This window comes from Betta splendens, chromosome 21 (genome assembly GCF_900634795.4).
Source record: "Betta splendens chromosome 21, fBetSpl5.4, whole genome shotgun sequence".
NCBI lineage: Eukaryota > Metazoa > Chordata > Actinopteri > Anabantiformes > Osphronemidae > Betta > Betta splendens.
This window is the reverse complement of record NC_040899.1, coordinates 7,404,160-7,427,783: the sequence shown is the minus strand read 5'-3', so window position 1 is coordinate 7,427,783 and position 23,624 is coordinate 7,404,160. Positions and strand designations below refer to the sequence as shown.

The following is a 23,624-nucleotide window of genomic DNA, read 5'->3' as shown; positions in this document are numbered from 1 at the left end:
CAGCACCGGCTCGCTTCTGAGGTCCAGTGCAGCAGCTGTACCGGCGCCAAGCGCAGCAAACCTCGGCCACAGCGGAATACAGGCGCTTCGGCTCTGGGAAGTCACCGGGAGCAGTCGGGCGCTCATGAAGCGTGCTGGAAATAAATGGGAGTCAGCGCCGGGTGATTTGTAGAGGAGCGGTGGAGGTTTGGCTCCTGCGGGGCCGGTGACGCCGGTGTCATAGAGGCTGCTGAGCATCTCCTGTTTCCGCCAGGACACTCCAAGGTCGTTATTGTGTGACATACAGACGCTCATCGTCACCTCGGGCTGTGAGCTGTGTGTGTCACTGAGGGCGAGAGGAACTCCCTGTAAAGCGATATGACGCAGGACAGGAACAGGTGAAAGGGAGAGCGGGGGGAGAGGAAAGGTCATTGTTGTTGAGTTAGGCCTCAGCGTTGAAGATGGAGCAACGAGCTGGAGCCGTGTGGCATCAAAAACAAGGTGATAAATGTGCTGTGGTGGTTTCAGTTTTATTTTGTTATGGAGCCAATGCACAGGTTAAACAGTGACAAAGTCTAACGTACAGTATCAAAGGTCGACAGTCTTGATAAGACATTAAATGAAATGAAACATGTGCATTGTTTCCTGGGCTGTAAAGCATGATTACCTACGGAGCAGGGCTTGAATCCGCGTCTTTGTTCTTTTTATACGAACTGAAAACCTGGCCGCAGCGCGGCGGGATAAATGGAATCAGGGCCATGGAGAATAAACATGCTGTCAAGGAGCGGAGCGCGGAGGAGTGCGTTCTAATGGCGCTTAATAATTTCAAGACAAACCCTCGAAAGACGCCGAATGAGATCACGAGCTGCCCCGCGTGGAGCTCCACGCCGGATGAATGGGTTCTGGCTGGCGCTCACAGAGCACATTTCATCCTGGGTTAGAAATGTTAAGTAGTCGTAATGAAAGTGTCAGAGCACACAAGGAGGAGAATTACTGCATTGTGTTTGCGAACCCAAACGCTGCTGCATCTCGTTTTGGGGATTTCCATGTTGTATCTGAGCTCTAGAGTTTCATGCCCTGGTCTCTGCCCTGGAGACGCTCGTTTCAGGGGAAAGCGAAGCCAACGTAAACACTTACACACTAGGAAACATTATACAAAGAGAATTAGAGCCTAGCATTTATCAGTTAACAGAATTTCACGTCCATGTTACCGCTGCTCTATTCACAAAGTCTTTTATTTTGAAAAATAAAAAACTGTTCTTGTCTACAAAGCAGAAAGAAAAAGGTTTATGAAGCTTATTAAAGTGGGTTGTGGTGCAGTTACGTCTGCGTTACTGAGTTACTGAGGCTCCCTGCTTTTGTCTGCATCAACAGGCTTGTTTTTCCAGCAGAATGCCAGAGTCTGACCCCGGACAGGAACCAAAGGACGACATCTGTCTGCTCAGGCGTCGTGACAGACAAAACATCGCACGCAGCCAAAAGCTGTTGTTTTGTTTTCTTTTTCTTTTGTCACTCCTGGTGCGCAGTAAATTCCAACAAGTCTGAGAGCTGACGGGGGAGAGTCACATAGTGTATGAGCAGGCTCTGCCATGAGGAGCCTGCTGGGTGTAAATCTGTACGCAGCTCCATCATAATTAACAACACACCGGGGAGAAAGGCTTAATACGAGGAGATAAGACAGATAGTTCAATAAACAACGGCTGAGAAAGCACTCGAGATCAAACTCGCCCTCCTCCTCATTCCAAACACATTACAGGGCGCATAGGAAATATATGGCAGAGGTGCATTAGGAACGCGAGCAAATGGTTTTGGTGGATTTGTGCGTTCCTTTAAGCTTTTTCTTCCCTTTCATGTGTGTGGCGTTTTATCACGGGCGCTGCCACTGGGGGGGGGGGGGGGGGGGGGGGGGGGGGGGGACCTGGACCAAAACGGGCCAATAGCAACAAGAAGAGCATCTCTAGAGCTCTGACTAACTCTGCCGGCGATGAGCTGGTAGAGAAACATCGCTCCAGTATTTCATGCTCTGCGGAGCGTTCAGTATTTATCACGTCATTGTTGTGTTTCTGCAACGTTATTGTTTTTCTATGTGGCGTCATCATTTATGGACCTGTTTTCATTAACAGCCCGGCATCCAGCAGCAGGCGGGGGGTCCGGCCTCCGTTCGTCCGTCGGACGGGTCGGGTCTGAGAGAGAACCTGGGGAAAACCCGCACGGACAGAACGCTGCGGCGTCAACAAGTCTCTGCTCAGAATGACATAAGCGGTGATTGCGATTGTTTAATCCAATTTCAGTTTCCCTGTCTTTCGTGCCACTTCTGACCCAACATCTGTCCAGCACCTGGGCCCAACGCCGGAGTCACGGCGCTCAACAAACCGTAGCCTCTGACTTTCTTTGTAATTACACCAAAAAGTCCCCGCGAGCGCCAGCAGCCGCCGATCTCCACTTCATTAATAATTCACGAGCCTTTATTTGCCACAGGTCGCTGTATGGAATTCCCACCGCGCCGAGCGAAGCGAGCTCAGACTTGGTTCGGAAGTTGACTTACTGTAAACGCTCAGAGAGGGGACACAAATAATTTAAGCTACATTTACCACTACAAAGGCCTGAAGTGTCTGCTGGAATACGTCCTGCTGCGCAATATCAGTGAGCTCAGCACATTTGCAACATTCCCCTCCAGCAAAACCACTTTTTAAAAAATCCATTTGCTATTAATTATACTCCAACTGCGCTTCTCCTTCCTGTTTCTCATTCATTAATTCATTAGGGTTATCTCTCCTCAGCAGGAGGTGCATCAACATGCTGTAAAGCAACACTCCCTAATAGATTTAATAGAGTAAATCAAACTACACCATGAAAAATGGGCCGTCATAAAAGGCCTCAGACATCAGATAATGGAGTAGAAGTTCCAGAGTTTGGTCCTGATGTTGGCATTTTTACATTTTATTCTCAGTGAGTCTGACACATCCTGCGTAAACAACAGAGGAGGAGAGAAAAAGAAAAACCTAACGAACTGTTAAAGGAAGCAAAACACTTCACAGTGAAGGTTTCTGCCAAGTCAAACACTGACTCACAGTCAGCAGCACCTCAGCACAGCTGGCTGAGTCGCGAGCAATGCTTTGTGTTCGCGCTGTAGCACCGCGGCGAAGCATCTCAGCTGCAATCACAATCGAAACTTGTTTCAAAGCAAACCCTCGCGTCTGCGTGCGAGTGTCTGTGTTTGCTCGCAATCAGACCCAGTCGGCGAAGCAGATCAATATCGTCCATTCTCCGTGCATCCAGCGCAAACGACGCACTTAGCCGCGAGCGCTGATGAAAAATTAAACTGTCTGCTAAAACGGACCCCCCCGGCCCCCGGGACCCGCCGGCTCCAGGTTCAGGCCGCAGCGCATATTCTGCTAATAAAAGTCTGGAGCTGGGACGATGATTCACGAGTGGACGAGGAGGGACGGGGTGTGAGGGGGGGGGGGGGGGGGGGGGGGGGGTTATACCAGGAGCCGCTTGACCTTTGGAAACTCCTGTTCAACTTCCTCAGCAGTCACTTCCAACACCCCGGCCGGGCTGCTCCAGTGGTTCTGAACTGACCCCGACTTGTTAATGACGGCCCTCTACACATCCTGTCACCAGGCCTGTATTGTCTCAGGGGGAAATGCTGACAAAAAAAAGAGGTCAGGTCACTGGAAATCTATAGAAAGGAAGTCAGACGTGTATAAGCAGTGTTAAAGCTACAGCCCATGCGTCTGATTGGTCTGTCTCAGTACAAACGGTGGCACTTTACAAACCCGAGTGTAGTTTTTAATTAGTCTTTTCTCATTTGGCACCGACAGCAGAGGAAAACTTGGCTGATCCCCCAAAAAGCAGCAGCCGCATCTGTTTGTTCTTTCCCCGTCTATAAAAAAGCTTTCTGGCCGTGAACGACAGCTGCGCTGAAGACTAAAGGTGCTGCCGATGCGTGCGTGGCTCCTTCTCCACGGGTTTGTTTGTTTTTAATCATTTCATTTCCTCTAACGACGCGATCCTCATCCAGGCCTCGCGTTTAAAACACAGGCACGAAGAGCATTGAGTTGTGCAGTTACTTTACAAGAACTACAGAAATCACTGAGGCAAAACATTTTGCATTTATTGAATATATAACAAAGCACATGTTACACATTACTACACCAAAGGAATGTTTCTAGCAGACACATGTTCAGTCTCCAGTCTTCTGTAATTGCAACACTAAATCTACATAACAGCATCCATGTGTTTGTGTCAACATATCAAAAAGCATGTTGTTTCCTACTACAGACAGTGAGTAAACTGTACAAGCAAATGTCACATGTGATAAAAAGAAGCTACGAAGTGACGCGTCGGCGATTTGGTCTCTAGCAAACACTTGGTTGTCGCACAGCGAGAGCAGTAAAGCTAATAATCAACGTATTTGGTCATCGGAACCAGAAGCAGCAGGATTACACGTAGCGCTGATGCTAACCGGTGTTAGCACAGCTAAGGTTGGTTTCGTCTGGCGTGTGAGCTGTGCCATCGTTCGTTGTCTGTCAGATGCTTTGTACGTTTGTTGAGTATTTTGATTGTGAGTTCATTTGTTCCTGCTTGAGCAGTGATTTTTAGCTCTTACATTAATTTTTGAGCTATTCTTCCTGCAGAGCAGTGATTTTGGTTTGTGAGTTCAGTATTTTCTCAGTCTGACTTTGAGCTCTTACTTTTTGAACTAGTTTCCTGCCTTGGAGTTTCCTATATTAAATGTACTGCATGTGTAGTTGGTTCAAGTCTGTGCAGTTGCGTCCAGTCTTTTGTCAGTGAGTCTGTTTGCCTTTAGACGCTGCCCCTCTTTAATTCATGATTAGTACTAAATACTAATGTATCAGACGAGTCAGACGACATGCGTCTACTCTAAGATCAGTAGTCTCAGCTGAAGCCTTCAGACCATGTTGGGAAATGTTCAAAAAGCAACAAAAAGCTGTCTTGTCCATCACCGTGGTTGATGAAAATCACTCTGAGCACAAAACTTTCTTTTGCTTATTTGTTTAGCGAGCAGTTTGACATTTTGGGAAACACGATCGGTTGTTTGAGGAAGATGAGAAGGTTGATGCCTCGGCTCAGACACTGGAAACGGGACGAAGCAGCTGGTTTGAATCTGCCCAGAGATAAAAACATAACATGCCCCTAAGCAGCCTCTTCAAGGTTTGTAAACCAACCAAAACAAAACAGAGATGCTGAAAGGATGATGCGCTGCTGTCTGTGAAATTATACCTAATTCTCCAGTTTGTTTACATGACATCACCTGAACATTACAACTCTGGTCATTCAGCTAAATTAAGCTGATCAGCATTCAGCTCAGAGACGTGGCATCAATTAGCGCAGCGCTGCAAGAACAGGTATATCTCCCCAAAAGCAACATTGCACTGAGCAATTGCAAAGTTCTGCATAAAACAACTTGAAATGATTCATCGCAAGTCTGAAGGATTCAGCCGATGTGATACGAGACAGCAGGACGAGAACGATGAGGCAGGAGTGTATGAAGGGGAGCACTAAGCAGGAGACGTCAGAGATGTTTGATGCAGAAGAGACAAAACACTTGAAACGCATATAAATAGATACAAAAACATTAATATTGCTCTGCTGATCCTGTAATTATTCAATGCCCAACAGATCATCATCACTCACACACACACACACACGCACACACAAGCACAGACACACAGGTCAAACACAGAAAAGGCAGCGCTTCTATACACGGTTGTCGCTGTTTTGCTTCATGACAGTCACAGCATTCAGCGGCTAAAATAAAGGTTTTCTCTAAGTGCTTTGAATCAGTCCATCAAGGTCGACCTCCACCTTCAACCGAGCAGATTTATGAAATATTACACTGGACTGAATTGATCTCCTCTCACTCGTCTATGTCAGACACACACGTCATACAGTGAGCCCATTCTAAAAGCTGTCATTGTGTTCTAGTCGCTTGGACAGCGCTGGGTTCAGATCTGCGGCGGGTTCTCCACCGCCACGGCCGAGTACTCGGCATCCGACGCGTTGGAGGCGTCGATGAGGCGCGCCAGGCCCGTCCGCGTGGAGTACTTGAAGATGAAGGCCTTCATGAGGTCATAGCGGTAGTTCCTGTTGATGAAGTTATAGAGGATGGGGTTGAAGCAGCAGTGGAACAGCGACAGGCACTGCGTGAGGTGCAGGGCCAGGTAGAGGGCGTTCTCCAGGCCGCAGCTGAGCGGCACCAGGCCCAGCTGCGACAGGGCGTCGGCCAGCAGCACGCCGTGGTACGGCCCCCAGCAGCCCAGGAACACCACGATGTAGGCCAGGATCACGCGGCGGCTCACGCGCCGCTCCTGCTCCAGCGCCGGCGAGCAGGCGGCGGCGGCGGAGGGGGGGCGGCGCGAGAAGGCGCGCGCCAGCAGCGCGTAGAAGACGGCGATGACGGGGAAGGGCAGCGCGAAGCCCAGCAGGATGAAGCTCAGCTGCACCCCCACCATCCACCGGACCGGGTCGTCCCCCGGGTACACGGGCCGGCACAGCACCGCGCCCCCGTGCGCGGCCTTCACCGTGCGCAGGAAGTAGCAGTCGGGCAGCGAGGCGGCCAGCGCCAGGAGCCACACCCCCGCGCACACCCCGCGGCGCACCCGCCGGCCGCGGGCGCCGCCCTCGCCGTCGCCGCGCCGCGCCACGCCCAGGTAGCGGTCCACGCTCATGCACGCCAGGAAGAAGATGCTGCCGAAGAGGTTGACGGAGAAGAGCAGGTGCGTGAGCTTGCACGCCGCCTCGCCCAGCGCCCAGTGGCCGCCCTGCGCCAGCGAGCCCACCCACACGGGCAGCGTGGCGCACACGCACAGGTCCGCCGCCGCCAGGTGGGCGATGTACACGTGCGTCTCGGGCCGCGGGCCCGGCTCGCGCTGCGCGCGCACGTTGACCCAGAGGACCAGGGCGTTGGCGGCCAGGCCCACCACGAAGATGAAGGTGTAGAGCACGCACATGGAGTGGAAGAGGGCGCCGCGGTCGAACGCCGTGACGCACACCGTGGCGTCCACGCTGGAGATGTTGCTGAAGCCCTCCGACAGGTTGAACTCCTCCCACGACACCAGCAGGTCCTCCATCTCACTGGCGCTCATGCTCATCGTTCCACCAGCGTCGGCTCGGATCTGGAAAACAAGCGGTCGACTCGTCACCACGCCGCCTGTGAAAAATTGAGCTCTCTGCTGCCACAGACTGGACAGCAGGAAATGGGAGACCTCTGAACTGGGTGTATTTCGTTCTCAGATAAAGCGCGGTTCGCGGTGCGAAACCTGAAGCTTTCCCTTAAAATCATCATCAAAACCCCGTGTTTAAAAGTCTTTCTAGAGACAAGCAGCGACAGGGTGAGAGGAGCTGTCGCCACCCGGACGATCAAAGGGAAGGTTGCTCATACCCTCGAATACGTCATTTCGCAGCATCTGAATCTAATAAGCGCCTGCACACAGGCCCCAAAGCGTCCCGTACGGCTGTTAGTCAGTGACGGAGGTGCGGTGCTCATCGCACTGCTAACCTTTGGAGCCCGAGGCCGCTGGAACGCTTCCTCTGTGATGTCTCTCTCAGCCCCTCTAACTGGCAGGCTGCCGCAGCGCCAGGGGTCAAAGGTGACCGAGGCGATGGATCAAAACCAAAAACACGGGCGGCCTGACCCCGGAGCGCGGCGCGCACGCCCCCAGATGGGGAGCGCGCACGGAGCGGCTGATTAAGAGACCAGGGGTCAGCGACCGTCGGGGGGCGGCGAAGCGCGGCCGCGGGAGACGTCTGTCTGCGCGGAGGCGTGAGCGGCGCGCGGGATAATTGGCAACGAAGACGGTGGAAAAACAAAAATAAAGAGCAAAGTGAAAATAAGCCCGTGCACGAACACCTGGTTCACATTAGGATGTGCAGCTGTCCGGTCTAAGTGACATGTCTGCCATATCGGTCTACTTCCCCTTTAACACCACTCCACTCTCTTTCAAATGAGACAATATTTTAATCTAAAGCCTTTGACAGGCATGAAAAAAGTTCTTACTTCTCAAATTGAATTCATAGAAATCACCAGTAGATTCTCTGAAATGATGAAACTAATAAGTGGTTGGATTAATTCTGCTTCCTCTCCTTGTTATAATGATATGTCACATACCTCACGCTGAATTGAACTTTCCAATTATTCCGACACAATGGGGAGCGCTCCTCGTTCTGAAGGGGGGATTATATGCTGAGATAATCCCCCACAGCGGCGAGGTCCGTCTAATTCCGTCACATTATATGGAAACGACCCGTAGGTGCCAGGTAGCCCCACGGGCTTCAAGCTCATTAACCTCTTAACACTTGGACCATCAGATAACGCAGGCAGCACCGGTCCAACCTCTCTCTCTCTCTCTGAGTGCTCGTTTAAAACGCGCTAGAATCCAATTACAAACGAGCTGGAAGCGCCTTTTGTTCCGCCAATACACAGAAAATAAAAGCGACAAAGGGGCATTTTCATGTGCTAATGACGGCGACGGGAGAAGTGCAGGTGCAGCGTGTTTGTCAGGACTTTCTCCTTCTGCTGTCAGGCTTTTTTGGCCGGGGATGAATCGCTCGCCCGCATCGCGCTTCCGCGTGAAGGGAGAAAAGCGCGACGACAGCTCCCAGTTCTGCCGTTGACGGGGAACGCATACAATGTCATTGTGATTCCTATCGCTCTGAGAACAAACTGCTCTTATCAGACGTCAGATCGGAGTCCGGCTTTGAATGGGAACCGGCGAGACGCGCAGGGAAGATGGAGCGATACGGGCCAAACACTGCGTCGAGGAAACGCAGTTCGCGCTGAACAGATCCACTCATGAATGCATTCGGTGGTTAGTGTTAATAACGCGGGCACATTAACAGACGCGAACCTTGTTTTCGTCGCGTTAGAAAGAATCGAATGTCGAGCATCTCTGGGGGGGGGGGGGTTCAAAGTGTCGTTTAAACGCGCAGGAGCTCGTTGCATCGGCTTACCTGCTTCTGAGTCCTCCTCTCACTCAATATCCCCGCTTCCCTCCGTGGAAACTGCTCAGTCCCCCCTTAACTTCAGCTGCAGCCGCTGCGGGAAAGTTGTGCGCCGACTTCTCTCCGCCTCTCGCGCAAATAACGCGACCCTCCCCTCTCTGCACTTGCTGATACTCAGCGGAGCAACGCCTCCAAGCGCGTCCCGGCGGCCGCGCGCGCGCTGACTTGGCATCTCCTCCAGCCTCCAATACACAGCGAGGAGCCCAGTTTCGAGCGAGCAGAAGCAGAACCGGACACAGAACGACGGTGGAGCGACCTCCGCCTTCCGGTGCGACGAACGTGCCAGAGGACGGCGGACTTCGCCCGGTCGCCCGTTAAAAGGCGCAGTGTGTCGCTTCGTGCGCGTTTTAAATGCCAGTCAGGTCAACACATGTAACAAATATGTATCATCGGAGAAAAATGCAAAGCGTGTTGTAATGTTCACACATGCAAAGTGTCGGTAGCAGCAGTGCGGTTTAATGAGTAAATATGAAAAACTATTTATTTTAATATACGTGTGAATATGTCTCAATAATCAGACTTCAGCATTAAATTATTACCTTGTATTTACTCCCTTTCTTGGAAGACACTTATTAAAGTCTCCACTCTAAATGTGTTAAAACATCATTTGCCTCATTTGGCAAATGTCTAATATATGAAAGGTGAGTGAGGCTATTTTTATGTAAAAACAAGTAATATTGTTTTATTGCTTTCAATTCCTTGCAGCTCTGTGTTTTGATTATGACTCCATGGCTTCAATACACAGTAATGCCCAGAATTAACCAATACCACAGTGTATTAGAGTTGTAATAAACACGCTGCACAATGCACATTAGTCTCTTAAATCAGACTACAAAGGTGCCGCCCTGTGCTCCCTGCTGTGCCCCACCCCAGTTACCCACATGAAACCAGGGCTGCAGACAGTCGAGCCGGTAAACCACATCCACTGTCTCCCGCTTCCACCCAAAAACCGACAAACGGGTTGAACCCAAACCGCGTTACACCAGCAACTGACAACACCCAGCGAGTAGCGAGCGACGCAGTCCTGCTGCACCTTCACGCTCACAGCTTACAGCTTGCAAACATTATTCTGCAGGAACTTTGAGCGGCTTCGGCCCCGACTCGGTTCATTGTCACTGCAGCGTTTTTCCAGTCCCATTTCAGGCATATCCCTTTGGAAGCAGCACAAAGCTTTGTGGGAGGCACATGTGTTTACTGAATCTCTAACAGCTCACCTGCAACTCTGGTGGCCTCGCAGCTGCTTCCACCGGGGCAATTAGCCCCAAGTTCAATACAAAGACAGGATCACACAAAGAGCTGCGGAATTTATTTAAAGCACGCTCTGAGAACTGTTGTCTCAGTTGTGAAGCCGTGATTAAATACGTTCATCTGCCTCGATCGCAAGTAATTCCTTTGATATCGTGTGCAGTGGAAATACTGACCGAGTATAGTTTGTTCACGTTTGCTTTGGAAAACGATAGCGCTGCCTGACACAGGTAGTTTATTATGACTGCACGTCCAGCATTCAGTGATGAAACACAGCCAGCAGGGCGCTCTAACCTCATTAAAGCGCTGAGCAGCAAAGTCGGTTTCAATGAGGCTTTAAAGGGAGCTCACACTATGCACGCAGGCCCATTGTCCTCCGTATCAGCAGCATCGGGGGGATTTGTAAGCCGGGCTGATAAGCATCCGCAGCCCTGCAGACTGCTGCCAACCTCTGCTGTGGGGTTATTCACAGAGAGGCCAGAGCGAGTCCAGCAGTGGTACGTGTGCACTGATGTCAAGGAAAGCGCCGCCGCAGCCAGACACCTCTGAGCAACAACCATGGATCCATTACGCCAAATGGCGCCTAATGCATGTGGCAGCGTGTTATGAGGCCAGATGCTACAGTACAGGTCATGTTTGGATGTCAGAGTGCACCAGGTTCAGCACTGAGGCAGCGCCCTGTGTTTTCACAACCACAGTGTTGAAAGCGCCTCACGCTTTCAGTGCCGCGGCTGATCACTGTAGGCCACATGTTGTACTCCACGCACCTTTAACCATCAGCCTTTGATTTCACACAAGATGAAACGCATACATGCAGGAGCAGTTGTGATCGAAGTTTGGGCCTGCAACAGAATCGGTTCATTCTTCAAGCAGCTGTTTCCAATGAGCGAAGGCTTATAAACCCACCATGCTCAGGAGGGTGGAGACCAAAAGAGAGCAATAATACACTTAGATGCACCCCGGTTCAGAAACACATCAGATAAAGTTGTGGTCTCAGATTAAATAGTTAATTAGAGCTTTAGAGTTTTCTTGGTGTGTTCAAATTCAGTGGAAACCATTCAAGTTTTTCCTGTAATTTAAATACAATTTGGGGAAAAGTGTTGGCCTGCGCCCATTTCTCCTTTCTGGATCCTAGAGAGGGCCAAGCTCTTAATACGCGTTCTCACAAACAGGATAAACACGACGATGGAGAGATTAGGAGATGGAAAAGGCCGGGCGACAGCCAGAGGGAAGCGGGGCAGCGATGACGTAGAGGAGCCGGGAGGGAGGGCGGGAGTGTGGGAGAGAAAGGCTGAGGCAAACAGAGGAAGAAAGGCCGAGGGAGTTATTCCTAATGGCTGCCGTTTCCATTGTAGTAAAGCTCCGTGTCACAGTGGGGGGTCTGAGAGACGCGGGCTTTTTTGTGCAAATCTCCATTCAGAGGGTCCTTCTCAAACACATCCCTCGGTCAACTGTCAGCGTTTCCCCACTCCCTCGCATTCCTCCTTGTCCCCTGCTCGTCTCACCCACTTAATTGCTTCCATTTTCAATTATCCTCGAGGAGGAGCCGAGTGTGCGCGAGCGAGTGGCGCCGACGCACACGTGTGCACGAGGTTTAAGAGCGAGGGACCGCGAGGGGCGGGAGGCGTCGGAGCTTCACGAAAACACCGCCAGCCGCGTGTCGGCTCTGACTGTTGCTTGTGAGTCTCAGCCAGTTTCCTGTCTCGCTGCCCGCGATGAGGCGATGCTCCGTGTCTCTGAGGGACCTGTCGGTGCAGGCGTGCGTTTGGCAGCGGGGACGCGTCCCTGTCGGGAAACGTAGCAATCAAGGCATTCCACACGCCGGGCCCGAACCGGAGTGACGCCCGAGAACCGCTCGGATGTCGAGCGTGCAGAAAAGTGAGGATGTGCTAAAAGCCTGTGTGTCACATGTGTGAAATACATTATTATGACTTCGCCGTAGTGGCATGAACTTGAAATGAGCCTTCTGCTTCCAGTCGACGCTGGGAGTTGAGCCGGTGTCCGTGTGGTGAGCGGGTCCAATATTGACTCGGCTTTAAATTCTGGATTGTTTGCTCGGTACCGGCTCCCGGGGGAAATATCTGGCTATTAAACGGCTAAATGCAGATCGATGCTCAACAGGTGGAGAGTTCATTTGGTGCAGAGCTACTTGCATAAAATGGGCTTTTATGAGAAACGAGGGCACAAAGAGGATGGATACAAGCAGAGCGAGTCCGGGACCGGCTGCTGTCAGGCCGTAGGAAGGACCCGCTCGCTTCCCAACATGTTCTCCTCCGTGCATTCGCTCTCTTCCCCTCGTTTTCTGACCTTGATGAATCTGTCGTTGCCGTCACGCTCAGCTGCCGTCTGCGGCTCAAACACTCCATTGACTTCATCCATCATCTCGCCGCTGCACACGGCAATAACTCACGGCGCGCGTTCCGCTTTCCTTGAGCGTCACGGGGGTTTCTGTGCAGCCCCAACCCTCTCCACACACAGACGTGCGTGCCGGGTCCATTAATATGAGCGGGGTCAGCGGGATCAGGCCGGGGATGGGTAGGAGCTGGGGGGGATGTGGCTCCGGGGGACGGTGTGCGAGCGGCGCGGCTCAGGGAGCGACGGGATCTGTCCACGTCCGCGTCACTGCGCTCCCCGAGGGCTGCGGCGCTAAGCTAGTAATCCTATCCCCACGATGCCGATACGTGCCTTTGGAGGCAGTGCCTCCCCGTGCTGCTGACAGAGTTCACACACAGGATGGCTAACTCTCACCCCCATTGTGCTGTCACGCCGAATGAAAAATGGACTGACTGGCTGTTGGAATGCACTGTTTTGCAGAGGCCTGCAGGAACGGCTTCACCGGCATCACCTGTAGGTGTTGTCCTGCTCGACCAGGACTGAGCACGCACTGCAGGCGCCGGCGCTGACACCCAACTACTGGGATCGGGGGTTTAATTTCATTTGTGGCTTTAAGGTTGCATCGATTGGAAACAGGCCGGGTGAACGCAGACGCAGTGACGGTGAAAGTGCAAACAGAAGAATGTCAAGTTTGAGCCTTAACACTTACTCAGAGAAAACACCGCAGGCTTTATTGGATATAAACACAAGTCCAAAGCACTCAAACAAGATGATAAAGTAAGTATGTGCATAAACATGTCAGATGAAATGAGCTGGACTCGCTTAATGGAGAATTATCGCAATGGCATCCCACTGTAAATAGTGTCCTTTAAAAAAAAATCCCCCTGCAGCTGAAACGATGTGCAGCACACGATGGAAAATGACCTGGAGGAATTTCTCTGGCTTCCAGGTGCTTCCCGTTCGTGCGTCCTCCCCGGGATCTGCGCGAGCGCGGCACTGCGGGGGGATTACGACCAGGATGTGGCAACCCAGGCAGCATCTGGATGTGAGCCGTGAGCGCCTAGAGCTCCTGGTGAGGGGCACACGCACCAGAGCTATTCATGCAGTCTTCCCTCGTGGCCTCATCTGTCACCCCTGAGCACCCGACACCCATTATTCACCGACAGAAACATCAGACTGTCATTGCTCATCATTTATATCTGTGTGCCATAAAGAATATAGATACATTATGGAAGAGAGGGTAAGTCACCATGGGGCTGCTTCTCCCATCACTCTACAGATAGTGGGGATCTGCTTCTCATTACGATATAGGATTGTGAGAGGAGCGTGATGGCTGAGTGCAGCCTTAACCCTGACACTCACAGCCAAACCACCAAGAGCCTTCCCCGCATTCAGCCTCCGCCTGTAAATACGAAACAGCCTCGGTGCCTCACGTCACGTCAGCCTGCCGGCACAAGGCACTCTGTGCATCAGAACCTGAATGGGAGCCAATAGCCGGACGTCCATGCATTCATCACGGCCGTCATGGCCGACCTTCCGCGGACCCGCGCCCTCTCACCGCCCGACGTGCCTGTTGCGAGCCTGATTTGTGCTAGCGCTTGCTCCTGCGCGGCGAACCGGGGCCCGGCCGCCGAAGGGCCGCGCCCCCGCCGCGAACTGGGGTCGGTAAACGAGCAAAAGATGCGTGAAAAGTCCCGGCGCGGTCGAGGTTTTCACAGCGGCGAGAGAAAAGGAGGATGGCGACGGGATGGGAACGAGCGCGGCCTGAAAGACGCATCCTGCACAAGCTCATGAAAGGAGGAAGACGGAAGCAATTGTTATTTTTTCACATCTGTGCTCCTCCACAGCTGTTGGTAAACCCATTTATCAGCTCTTACATGTCTGCGATGCTCACACTTAGATACGTTTCACACTGAATTTACGAGAATATAAAGTAGCGGGAATAAAATCCATTTTTGAACTAAACATTTTCTATTTGCTCTCCCGACTGTGGGAACCCATCGATGCTCCTCGAGAAAACCTTGATTTAGGAGGCTGCTGCGATTGGTGCAGAGGGGGAATGATTGTGCTCAGATGTCACAGTGAATTCCTCCGTTTCATTATGATGAGAAACACACAATGGACACTCTGTGGCACAAAAGTAGCCTTTATGCTATAACCCGAGTTAAAGCACAAAGGGGAAACGCCGGTAGTTCTTCATTACAAACCTTTCCTGCTGCCAATCTTAATAGAACTACCCTGAACTGTGCCCCACTCTGTTGCAGAAACATCACACACAGATGACGTTCAAGGGGTTTTCCGTGCCCTGTAATTGATTGGATTTTAATGTGGCCCCCGAAAGAACCAGAGTATGGATCATATAAATTTTTTGCCTAATTTTTCAACCAGTTTCTTTTTTCCCAGCTTCACCATCTCTCTCTCTCTCTGTTTGGATCTCAGTGTTTAATGGCTGCCCTGTTGTTAACCCTGTGACATCTGGTGCAAACACAAGGACCCATTTACAGCCTAATCAAAACACCCATAAGTCAGCAAAGAACAATCAATAGCATATGGCATAGCAATGCATGCTCAAATGTATTGCTCAAGCATTACAAATGGTTCAAATCATGAGGCAGGGAAGAAAGAAAACCCAGTTGTATTTACAGTTTCAATATTCACAATATTAAAGTCTTTTACTGGCGTAATAGTAAATAGTAAGTTTAGGAAAAATAAAATTAAATGCAAACATGTCACTTTTATAGCACATTAAGAGATGAAGTGCTGGTTTGAAGCTGTTTCCAGCCAAACTCCTCGACAAACGTTTGGCACAGAGAACCTCAGAAAACCATGGAGGTTAGATTTAAATATCACTTTTAGGTCAGTTTAAACTAATAAAGCCTGTAGCGTGTGCTTCAGAGGCACCGCTAGGTGGATTCTGTTACTTGAATAGAGCCAAGAAAGCGGTTTCTCTCTGTCGGGTCTTTGTGCCGGGCTGAAATAAGCGGCTGCTGGTGGTAGATTAACGCAGTCATTAGACACGAGAGTGGTTTTAGTCTTTTCATCAAACGAAGAAACTGAACAATCAAAAAAATGAGCTAAGTGTGACTTATCCATCTCCTCCTGTGCTGTTTATAGGAGGACCGTTTGTTAAGCTCCACTTAACTTCCTCTGAACATTAAATTGCTATTTTTAATCAGAATAAATGTGCGTATCTGAAAAAATAACACGACGGCTTATCCGAGGGCTCATTTCCATTCCTGCTACAAGACGGTGCCCACTTCCTCCCATTGAACCCGTCGAAAATGGACTTCCGTGCAGCCAGGCTGGGAGAACGAGGAAGGACAATGGGTGACGAGGATGAGACAGTGGTGCAGCCCAAGCGTCAATAAACACTCAGTGGCACCACGTCCAACACTTCTGCTTTCGGACAATGACGTATAAAACCAGAGGAAACCAACAACTGAAGCAGCTGTTTACTCTTTGTGTAGATCTGTGTATACACAGATAATTATGAGGATAAAGCGAATGACGGCACTGAGTCACATTCTTCCAGAACTTGATTAAACTCTCCTGTTTGTTACCCATGAGTGCATTCATGTGGTAGAGGGGGAGGTCTCAGCCAGGAAGACTACGGGCGGCTGAACGGTTCAAATCCCTTCCCTCATTTCTTGACCTGTGACAGGTGATCTTTAAACTAGACCTGAGTCTAACAAACAAACACGCGGCGACCCGGTGGAACCCCCAGCTGTGAAACGTCCTCCATCACAGGCTGCGGTCTGGACATCGGCGTGCAAGGCCATTTCCTTCAGTGCCCGGCCCACTCGCCCTCCCCCCCCGCCCCGTTTCCCACATCCCCAAACAAAAGCGGCTTCTCTGGGAAAAGCGGCCGACCGCCCGCGTTTCTGTGTGCGGACCGAACCGGCACGCGAGCGGACTGTTTGCCCGTCTGTATACAAGGTGCAGGCTCCGGCCGCGGCCCAGACAGCGCGTGAGACGTCTGTTTGGCTCGGTCAAAACAACCAGTCCAAAACAATTTGCTCACCGCCGATGAAAGCCCGTGGCGCACACACACTCAGGCTCAGCACAATGAGGGCAGGAGGCTCCTCTGGCCGCCGGGCCAGGTGGGTTCCCACAGACGGAACCGGCTCCCGGTTTCTCAGGGTTCGTAGGCTTCAGCTGGAAGTCCCACTTCCTGTCGAGGCGGCGACAGGAAGTGGGAGAAAAGGGCATCGCTTCAATAGCTCTGAGAGGGCCTTAGTTTGTTCACTGGGGAGGGAACAAAGGGCGATAAAAATGTTAAGGGTTATTAGTATTTATACACACAGAGGTTTTAAATGTGAAGGAACCAAACATGTTCCACCTGGTCCAAAGTTCCAAATGATCCATTTTAGCCACGTGAAACCATTCTGATCAGCAGCACATCCTGCAGATTTCCTGGGACAATGCCTTTGGTTTGTGTTCATTTCCTCATCCATAGGCAACTACACTTAGTCACTTGAGTGACAGCTTGTTTGGGTTAGCGCGTTTAGATTAGCTCCACTAGGAGAACGTGTTTACGCCTAGCGTGAGGCAGCTTCAGGCTCTCACCCTGTGACAACACGCCGTGTTATGGACATGTGAAAAACATTTGTTTTCACAGGTCCAGCAATAGACTGAAGAACCTGGTTTCAGCCTGTCAGGACCACGTGCCATGAGACGCTGCCTGCATTAATGCTGTCCATGAGTCATGCTTGGACTTTAGAATGGAGGTTGAAATAAGCCAGTGCTGCCCTTTAACCAGCCCTTAGCGACTGAATGACTAGAAAAAAAAAAAAAAAAAAGTGAAGACCATAAATATATTTGACAAGCTTTATTCATGCACTTGAGCCCAGCAACGCCTCAGACGCCGGCTTTCATCTGGCTGTTGGGGGGCAGGGGTTTTCCAAGGTGGTGCCCCACAGTCAGGCCGAACTCCTTGGTGGCATGCTGCTCCTGCACCTCCGGCTTCAGCTGGAAACCCTTTTCTGTGTCAAAGCAGTCGAGAGGCGTGAAGGAAAGAGGCTCCTCTCCCAAAAGGCCGCGCAGCCGCGCGCGCCACGCCTCCAGCATGGAGCCGCGGGCCTCCGAGGAAACATGAGCTGGGGCCCAGAAGATCTGCGGGGCCAGAACCTGGAACCCGCAGTAGTGCAGCACGCCATTCTGGAGGCGGAAATTAGGTTAGAAATGCTCTAAACAAAAGGATAATGACGTTAACGTTTGCAGACAGTACCTGCAGTGGCCACAAGGTGACGTTCATGTCCCCGTTGATGCCAGTCACCCTAAACATGGCCTCGTGGGATCCAGTAGTGAAGGACAGCATTGCTTTTTTGTCCTGTATAAGATAGAATTAAGTCCCAGAGCTCTGATAGTGAGACTACGGCCTCCTGAGGCTCACCTTAAACACTCCCCGGCTGTACGGCTTCTCCTCAGAGTAGGCGAAGCCCAGCGTGAGCACCCGGTCAAACCAGCCCTTCATGATGGCAGGCACAGTGGACCAGTACATGGGGAACTGCAAGCAGAACCTCAAATGAGTCTCACCATCACACAATAAGCCCGACGCGTTTGTGCCAGAACCTGAAAGATGACGAGATCCGCCTCGGAGAGTTTACGCTGCTCTTCTGCGATGTCGGCAGACAACACCTTCCCCTCAAAGGCCAGTTTGGTTTCGTCTCCGTAACAGAAGTGCTCTGCATTTTTCACGTCACCTGCAGAAGCAACACACGTGCATTAATCACAAGCACCCAGACATCAAGGTCCCAGTTCAACGGTCCCATACCAGTGATGTCCTCGGCGGTGGCGGTGGCCTTAAAGTTCATGGCGTACAGGTCAGAGACCTCCACTGTGCAGCCCTGAGCCGTCAGGAGCTCCACAGCAGCGTCTTTGGCCGCAGCGTTGAAGGAGCCGGCGCTCTGGTGAGCATAAACGACGAGCACGTTCTTTCCTAGCGAGCAAACGACGAAGAGGAAACATGAAACAGAGCCAACGAAAACCTCCTCAATCAAAGACAAGCAAACCGAGACTCACCCATCCTGACAAAAAGGCCCAACTCCTGATGACGCCTGTAGAACAGCAGACAGAGGCGCTGATGACGGAGCACGTGCTCCAGATGCTGCATTTAAAGCCCTCCCGGACTTCTGGCTCATTTGCACCTTCGCATGTGCTCCCAATCAGCAATCAAGCTCGGCACCAGCAGCAGCTGACTGGGGCTGACCGAGCACCTGCACGACACGTGCACACGCAGCCAGTGCTGCTGCGCAGCGCGGGTCTCTCCCCGTTTCTGCACGCTTTCCTGTTTTACGTGCTCCCCGCAGCAACCGTGGACGTTCCCGCGCGTGCGTCTCTGTCGCCGGCCGCCTGCGTTCAAGATGTTTCACCGCCGCGTGCATCTGCAGCCCACATCAAGCAGCTGTGGGCGGGTGAACCTCTCGCTCCACTGTTGCTGGTTTACAGCTCGGTGTTTTCCTTCGCGTTACTTTTCCTGCAGAGGAACAGTCGCCTGCGGTCCAAGGCGCTCGCGACTGATGCCCCGTAAAAAGCCATGGGCATCAAAGGCAGACGTGAGCTGCTTCACATATGGGTCGGCGGTACAGTATGTGTAGCACCTGCTTCACATTAGTAAATGGGTGCACAGACATGCAGGGACACCACATGAGTTAGAGCCATGGATGTGCTCTGTCGCTCTACTTCTTCCTGTTGCTCCTGTTTTTACTTATTTACTGCGGCAGAAGTAGAAGTATGCCGTTTCCTCCCTGTTTCTCATGCTGCCAGTGTCCTGAGATGTTGGAGCTCATTGTCCACGCGGAGCCTCTGGCTGCATTCCCCCTGTTGTCATGGGAATGGATCAAATGTTGAGCTTGAAGCCGTGTTTTTATGTTTTGTGATGTATGTTGTCATACGATCCAGGGCGCTTTTTGTTGCGGCCTCACCAGCATGTTTCCCACTTACTTCTACATGTGCTCACGGTTGTTTGCATGAGTCATTTTGGTGTCATGACACATATACGAGGACCACGTGCAGTCCACCTTTAGAAGGGAGTATATACTCAAAGCACGAGTGCATGCAAGCAATCACAGATGGTGTCAGTAAGTTGGACTTTGGAGCAAACGCTGGATATAATATTTAGCCTACAGTGCCACCGTGTGGTCAGCGTGGGGAACACCAGGTTGGTGCAGGGTTGTGATTGAATGTTCAACGTCTTTTTCCCTTTATGTCTTGAAAGGTGATTAAATACCGATTAATATAAACCCACCCTCGTCTGAACGGCAGGGAAGACGTAAAGGACACGGTCTCAGCTCTCGTCAGACATGTTTCATCTCTACAGTAAACAGAATCCTGGATGCTCTCTCTTCACAGGATGCAGAGTTTAACTTCCTCCTTTCACCACTAGATGGTGTCAAGAGATTGATTTGAGGCCTCTCGTGCTTTAATCAGAGTTTGTGAAGATCTGCCAGTCCGCTTGGTGTTGGAGGCCAGGGTGAGTAACAGCCATCCAGATGGCAAGTCATGAAATGTGACTATTTAATGGCAAAACACATTTTTTAGAGCACGTAAACTGCAATCTTTGGATGATTGGATCGGGCAAACGCAAACAGGGCCAGGATTTAGGTTTGGCAGCCGCTTGCACGTACTGTAGCACTGCTGATTCAATCCATGGCAGCTGGAGGAAGTTTGCAGCCGCCTCTTTCTAACGTCGGGCGTCTTTTATTTTGACGTGACCTCAGCTCCTCTGTCTCAGTGCGATAAAGGGATGAGTTTTCATGTTGATGGTGATCCGTATTCTACGTGACGGCAGCTGTAGCATCAGCATGTGGGCTTCACTGGATCTGTCTGATGTGGCTGAGAGGAGCTTGCACCAGGAAAGGGCGGCGTTGCATCACCTGCAGAAGAGAAGTCACAGTTTGTCATAACTTGTGAGTCTACAAATCTGTGTGAGCCAGGTTAAGCTTTATATTTCTACTGTAGATTGAGTGACAGATGAATGTTTTGCACATCTTGCACATCTCAATGCAGACTTCCTGTAGTGAAGTTTTACAGGATAAGGATAAAATGGACTATTGACTCTGCTTCTAAAGTTATGTGAAAAAAGAGAATTATTTAAAGAACTATTTTATCATCTCACCTCAGCTCCTCCTCCTTTCCAGTGTTGTAACCATGGTGACAAACTGAACAGTTAGATGTCACCTGATTCCAAATCAGCAGAAACAAAAATACGACAGCAGACGTTAAGAGACAGGAAAGAAACTGTGGGAAGATCTGGGGAAGGTGGGAAACAGAACGCAAATGTAAAAACTTATGCTACTTCAGGTAATTTACAATTATTGCGTTTGATTCTGTCGTTGAAGAAACTGGAAGCTGGACGGAGAAGATGATGTAAGAGGAGAGAGGGAAACTTACAGCAAAATACAAAACAAACCAGGAATTAATCAATGGTCACACACCATTTTATGCTGCAGGTGATGTATAGAAGATACTGCAGTTGTATGTACACACACACACACACACACACACACACGTACCAACAGACCAAGAGGAGGAGATGAAAATGTCAGGTTTGTGGCCCAGACCTTCAAACAGATGGTGTCCAGACAGACGAGCAGTGAAACCCACAACATTGATCCAGGAAACTGATGACTGTAGCGTTAAACTGATGTATTTACTGTAGATCAGTGGAAATATTCTACCCATAACAACAACACATTTACTGCCCCGGACCCCAAATTGTGCCATAAAGGCTCTATTGCACATAAATGTTAATGTCTGCTAAAATAACAGCTCTCACACATCAGCCGGTGGTCGGCGGTGAATCCACGTCCTTTCCCCGTTGACGGGACTGAAACGGGCTGCTTGACGATGGCGATAACGACGTTAGCCATATGCCAAGGCCTCCTCAATCACCACACGCCGTCCCAGCTGAGCCTTCATGAGCCTTTTCTGACAGCGTCTGAGGAAATATTGTCCACCACTGGCCCAGAGGTGGAGGCCCCCTGGTGATTGACTCGCAGTCATTATGTTACTAATGATTAGCGCTGACATTTCTATCCAGGAGATGAGCCCACTCAAATGCCACAGCCTTAACACATCGGACCCACGCAGCAGGCTGCAATGCACAACGCAAACCACACAAAGCTGAGTTTGTGTCACTTTGTGGTCTGAAAAGCTTATGCTGCATTGTTGGAGAAACTCTCTTCTCCTACATTCTGTCCATTCATAACCAATGTCCTCACATGTGTCTCTGCAGCACTGGACCAAACTAAATGTTGTGCACTGTGGTTTAAACGTTAAAAGTATTTAAAGGCCTGTTGGTCTCATAAATCCCCATTTTGTAATCAGACCCGGCTTCATTTGCACAAATAAAATAATTTTTATATTCCACAAAGCAATGGACGCCAAGAGCTGATTGTATTTTAACAGCAGCTTCTGTCTGGTGTTTTTTCTGTTTGGACACAGGAGCTGACTTTCACGCCATCCTGGAAGATATATCATGATTTATTAGGACCTTTTTAACTCGACATCCACGTTTAGCGGGTTGTAACATTTAGATTGAATCGTCCTCACAAACAGATGTGGCTAATGCGGCAGGTCTGCAGGGAATAAAGGTGAAAGGAGAGAAAGGTCTGGACAATAAACGCGTCCTCGTGATCCCGCTGCGCGCGGCGTCACTTGGCTCCACGGTTACGGATACGGAGGGAGAGAGAGCGTCGCCGTGCGCACGGACAGGAGACGCGTGATGGATGAACGGGGCAGAGCAACAAGACAGGCTGTCGCTTGCTGAGGGCACTGATGCGCTCTGGTCACCGTGATGGACAGAGAGGAGGACAAGAGGGGCCGCGCGTCTGCTTCCACCCGGGTACAAAGTGATCCCGCGTCGCTTGTCCAGATCTTTAACTCAGCCCTGGACAGAATGGAGGCTGACGGGGGGAGAACGTTACCTGCCGACTCCAACTAGGACCCGGTGCAGCTTTAATATGTGACACGACTCCGATGGATTCGTCTGTTTGAATGTTCACGGTGAGTTACTGCACGTAGTGAACGCTGCTCGTTTGGCGTTTTAGTTAAATATTAAATCACAATAAAATTCATGCACAATATTTTTTTCTTAACTTCAAATAGTTCACCGCAGAAAACATATGTATTTATGTATATATACATATATGAGTTTAAGTTTTGAACGATCATTCGATCAGACATTTCGTCTGAATTTTGACAGTTCAGACTATGATTCTCATCGTTTAATTTTGATTTTCATTTATTTTGACACAACCCATTAGACTTATATCTTGGTCATTTTACTAAATTGTCTGTCGTGGCGTTGTTTTGACGTTTTTCAGCACCTCGGACAGCGCCAGTATCCGAGTTAGGGGGTGTACAGTACGAGAACCTCGCGTTTTGTGGCTTCGTGTCCATCAGTGGAGTTTTTTAACTTAACTTACAGATCTGGCTATTATGAACCAGACGTCACGGAACCCTGATGTGCATGAATAGATCATGACATTTACTGTGGTGCAGCGTTTGGTTGATCACAATCAAGCATTTGTCGTCTGTGTGATCGCGCAGGAGCATGATGCTCAGTCCGGCTCGACCCGAGCCCGAACCGCCCTCGCCAAGAACCGCCTCCAGGACCCTCCTGGACACTTCAAATGCGCAGAGTGGATCCATGCCCGCCGAGCACGAGGGCACGGTGAGCCTCGTGCACGCGCCCGGTCTCAGCAGACAAGAGAGGAGGCGGAGGAGGCGCGCGACAGCTAAATATCGATCCGCGCACGCGTCGAGGGAGCGAGTCCGCGTGGTCGCCTTCAACGTGGCCTTTGCAGAACTGAGAAAACTTCTCCCAACGCTCCCACCAGACAAGAAACTCTCTAAGATTGAGATACTACGACTGGCAATTTGTTACATCTCCTACCTCAACCACGTGCTGGATGTTTAGGCCCAGACATGAAGCGGAAGTCTGGGACCTCCCAGGATTATAGTGGAGAGGTCAGTGGGTTCATTCTGGGAAACATCTGTCTTACTTCAATTTAAACTGAATGTATGTTGTGGAATCA

General features: G+C 50.6%; 2 protein-coding genes across 2 annotated transcripts; both read right to left on the bottom strand.

The window, feature by feature from the left end:
- Positions 1-4,075: 4,075 nt before the first annotated feature.
- Positions 4,076-9,281, bottom strand: ackr3a (atypical chemokine receptor 3a). Its single transcript, XM_029137610.3, has 2 exons — positions 8,956-9,281; positions 4,076-7,121 (listed from the first exon to the last, which is right to left on the bottom strand). Exon 2 carries the CDS (start codon positions 7,095-7,097, stop codon positions 5,952-5,954), a length of 1,146 nt encoding a protein of 381 aa, XP_028993443.1. The 5' UTR covers positions 7,098-7,121; positions 8,956-9,281; the 3' UTR covers positions 4,076-5,951.
- Positions 9,282-17,398: 8,117 nt separating this feature from the next.
- Positions 17,399-18,764, bottom strand: LOC114847802 (ribosyldihydronicotinamide dehydrogenase [quinone]-like). The gene is made up of 6 exons (XM_029137849.2): positions 18,607-18,764; positions 18,359-18,523; positions 18,157-18,287; positions 17,978-18,091; positions 17,813-17,914; positions 17,399-17,742 (listed from the first exon to the last, which is right to left on the bottom strand). Exons 1-6 carry the CDS (start codon positions 18,695-18,697, stop codon positions 17,443-17,445), a joined length of 903 nt encoding a protein of 300 aa, XP_028993682.1. The 5' UTR covers positions 18,698-18,764; the 3' UTR covers positions 17,399-17,442.
- Between the last annotated feature and the right edge of the window lie 4,860 nt (positions 18,765-23,624).

What these genes read in the sequence shown, in the direction of transcription:
- ackr3a (XM_029137610.3), bottom strand. Translation starts at nt 7,097, where the DNA reads ATGAGCATGAGCGCCAGTGAGATGGAGGACCTGCTGGTGTCGTGGGAG.
- LOC114847802 (XM_029137849.2), bottom strand. Translation starts at nt 18,697, where the DNA reads ATGCAGCATCTGGAGCACGTGCTCCGTCATCAGCGCCTCTGTCTGCTG. An exon ending in ACAGCCGGGGAGTGTTTAAG is followed by an intron (nt 17,915 to 17,977) that starts GTGAGCCTCAGG and finishes TATCTTATACAG; the next exon opens with GACAAAAAAGCAATGCTGTC. An exon ending in TCACCTTGTGGCCACTGCAG is followed by an intron (nt 17,743 to 17,812) that starts GTACTGTCTGCA and finishes TTCCGCCTCCAG; the next exon opens with AATGGCGTGCTGCACTACTG.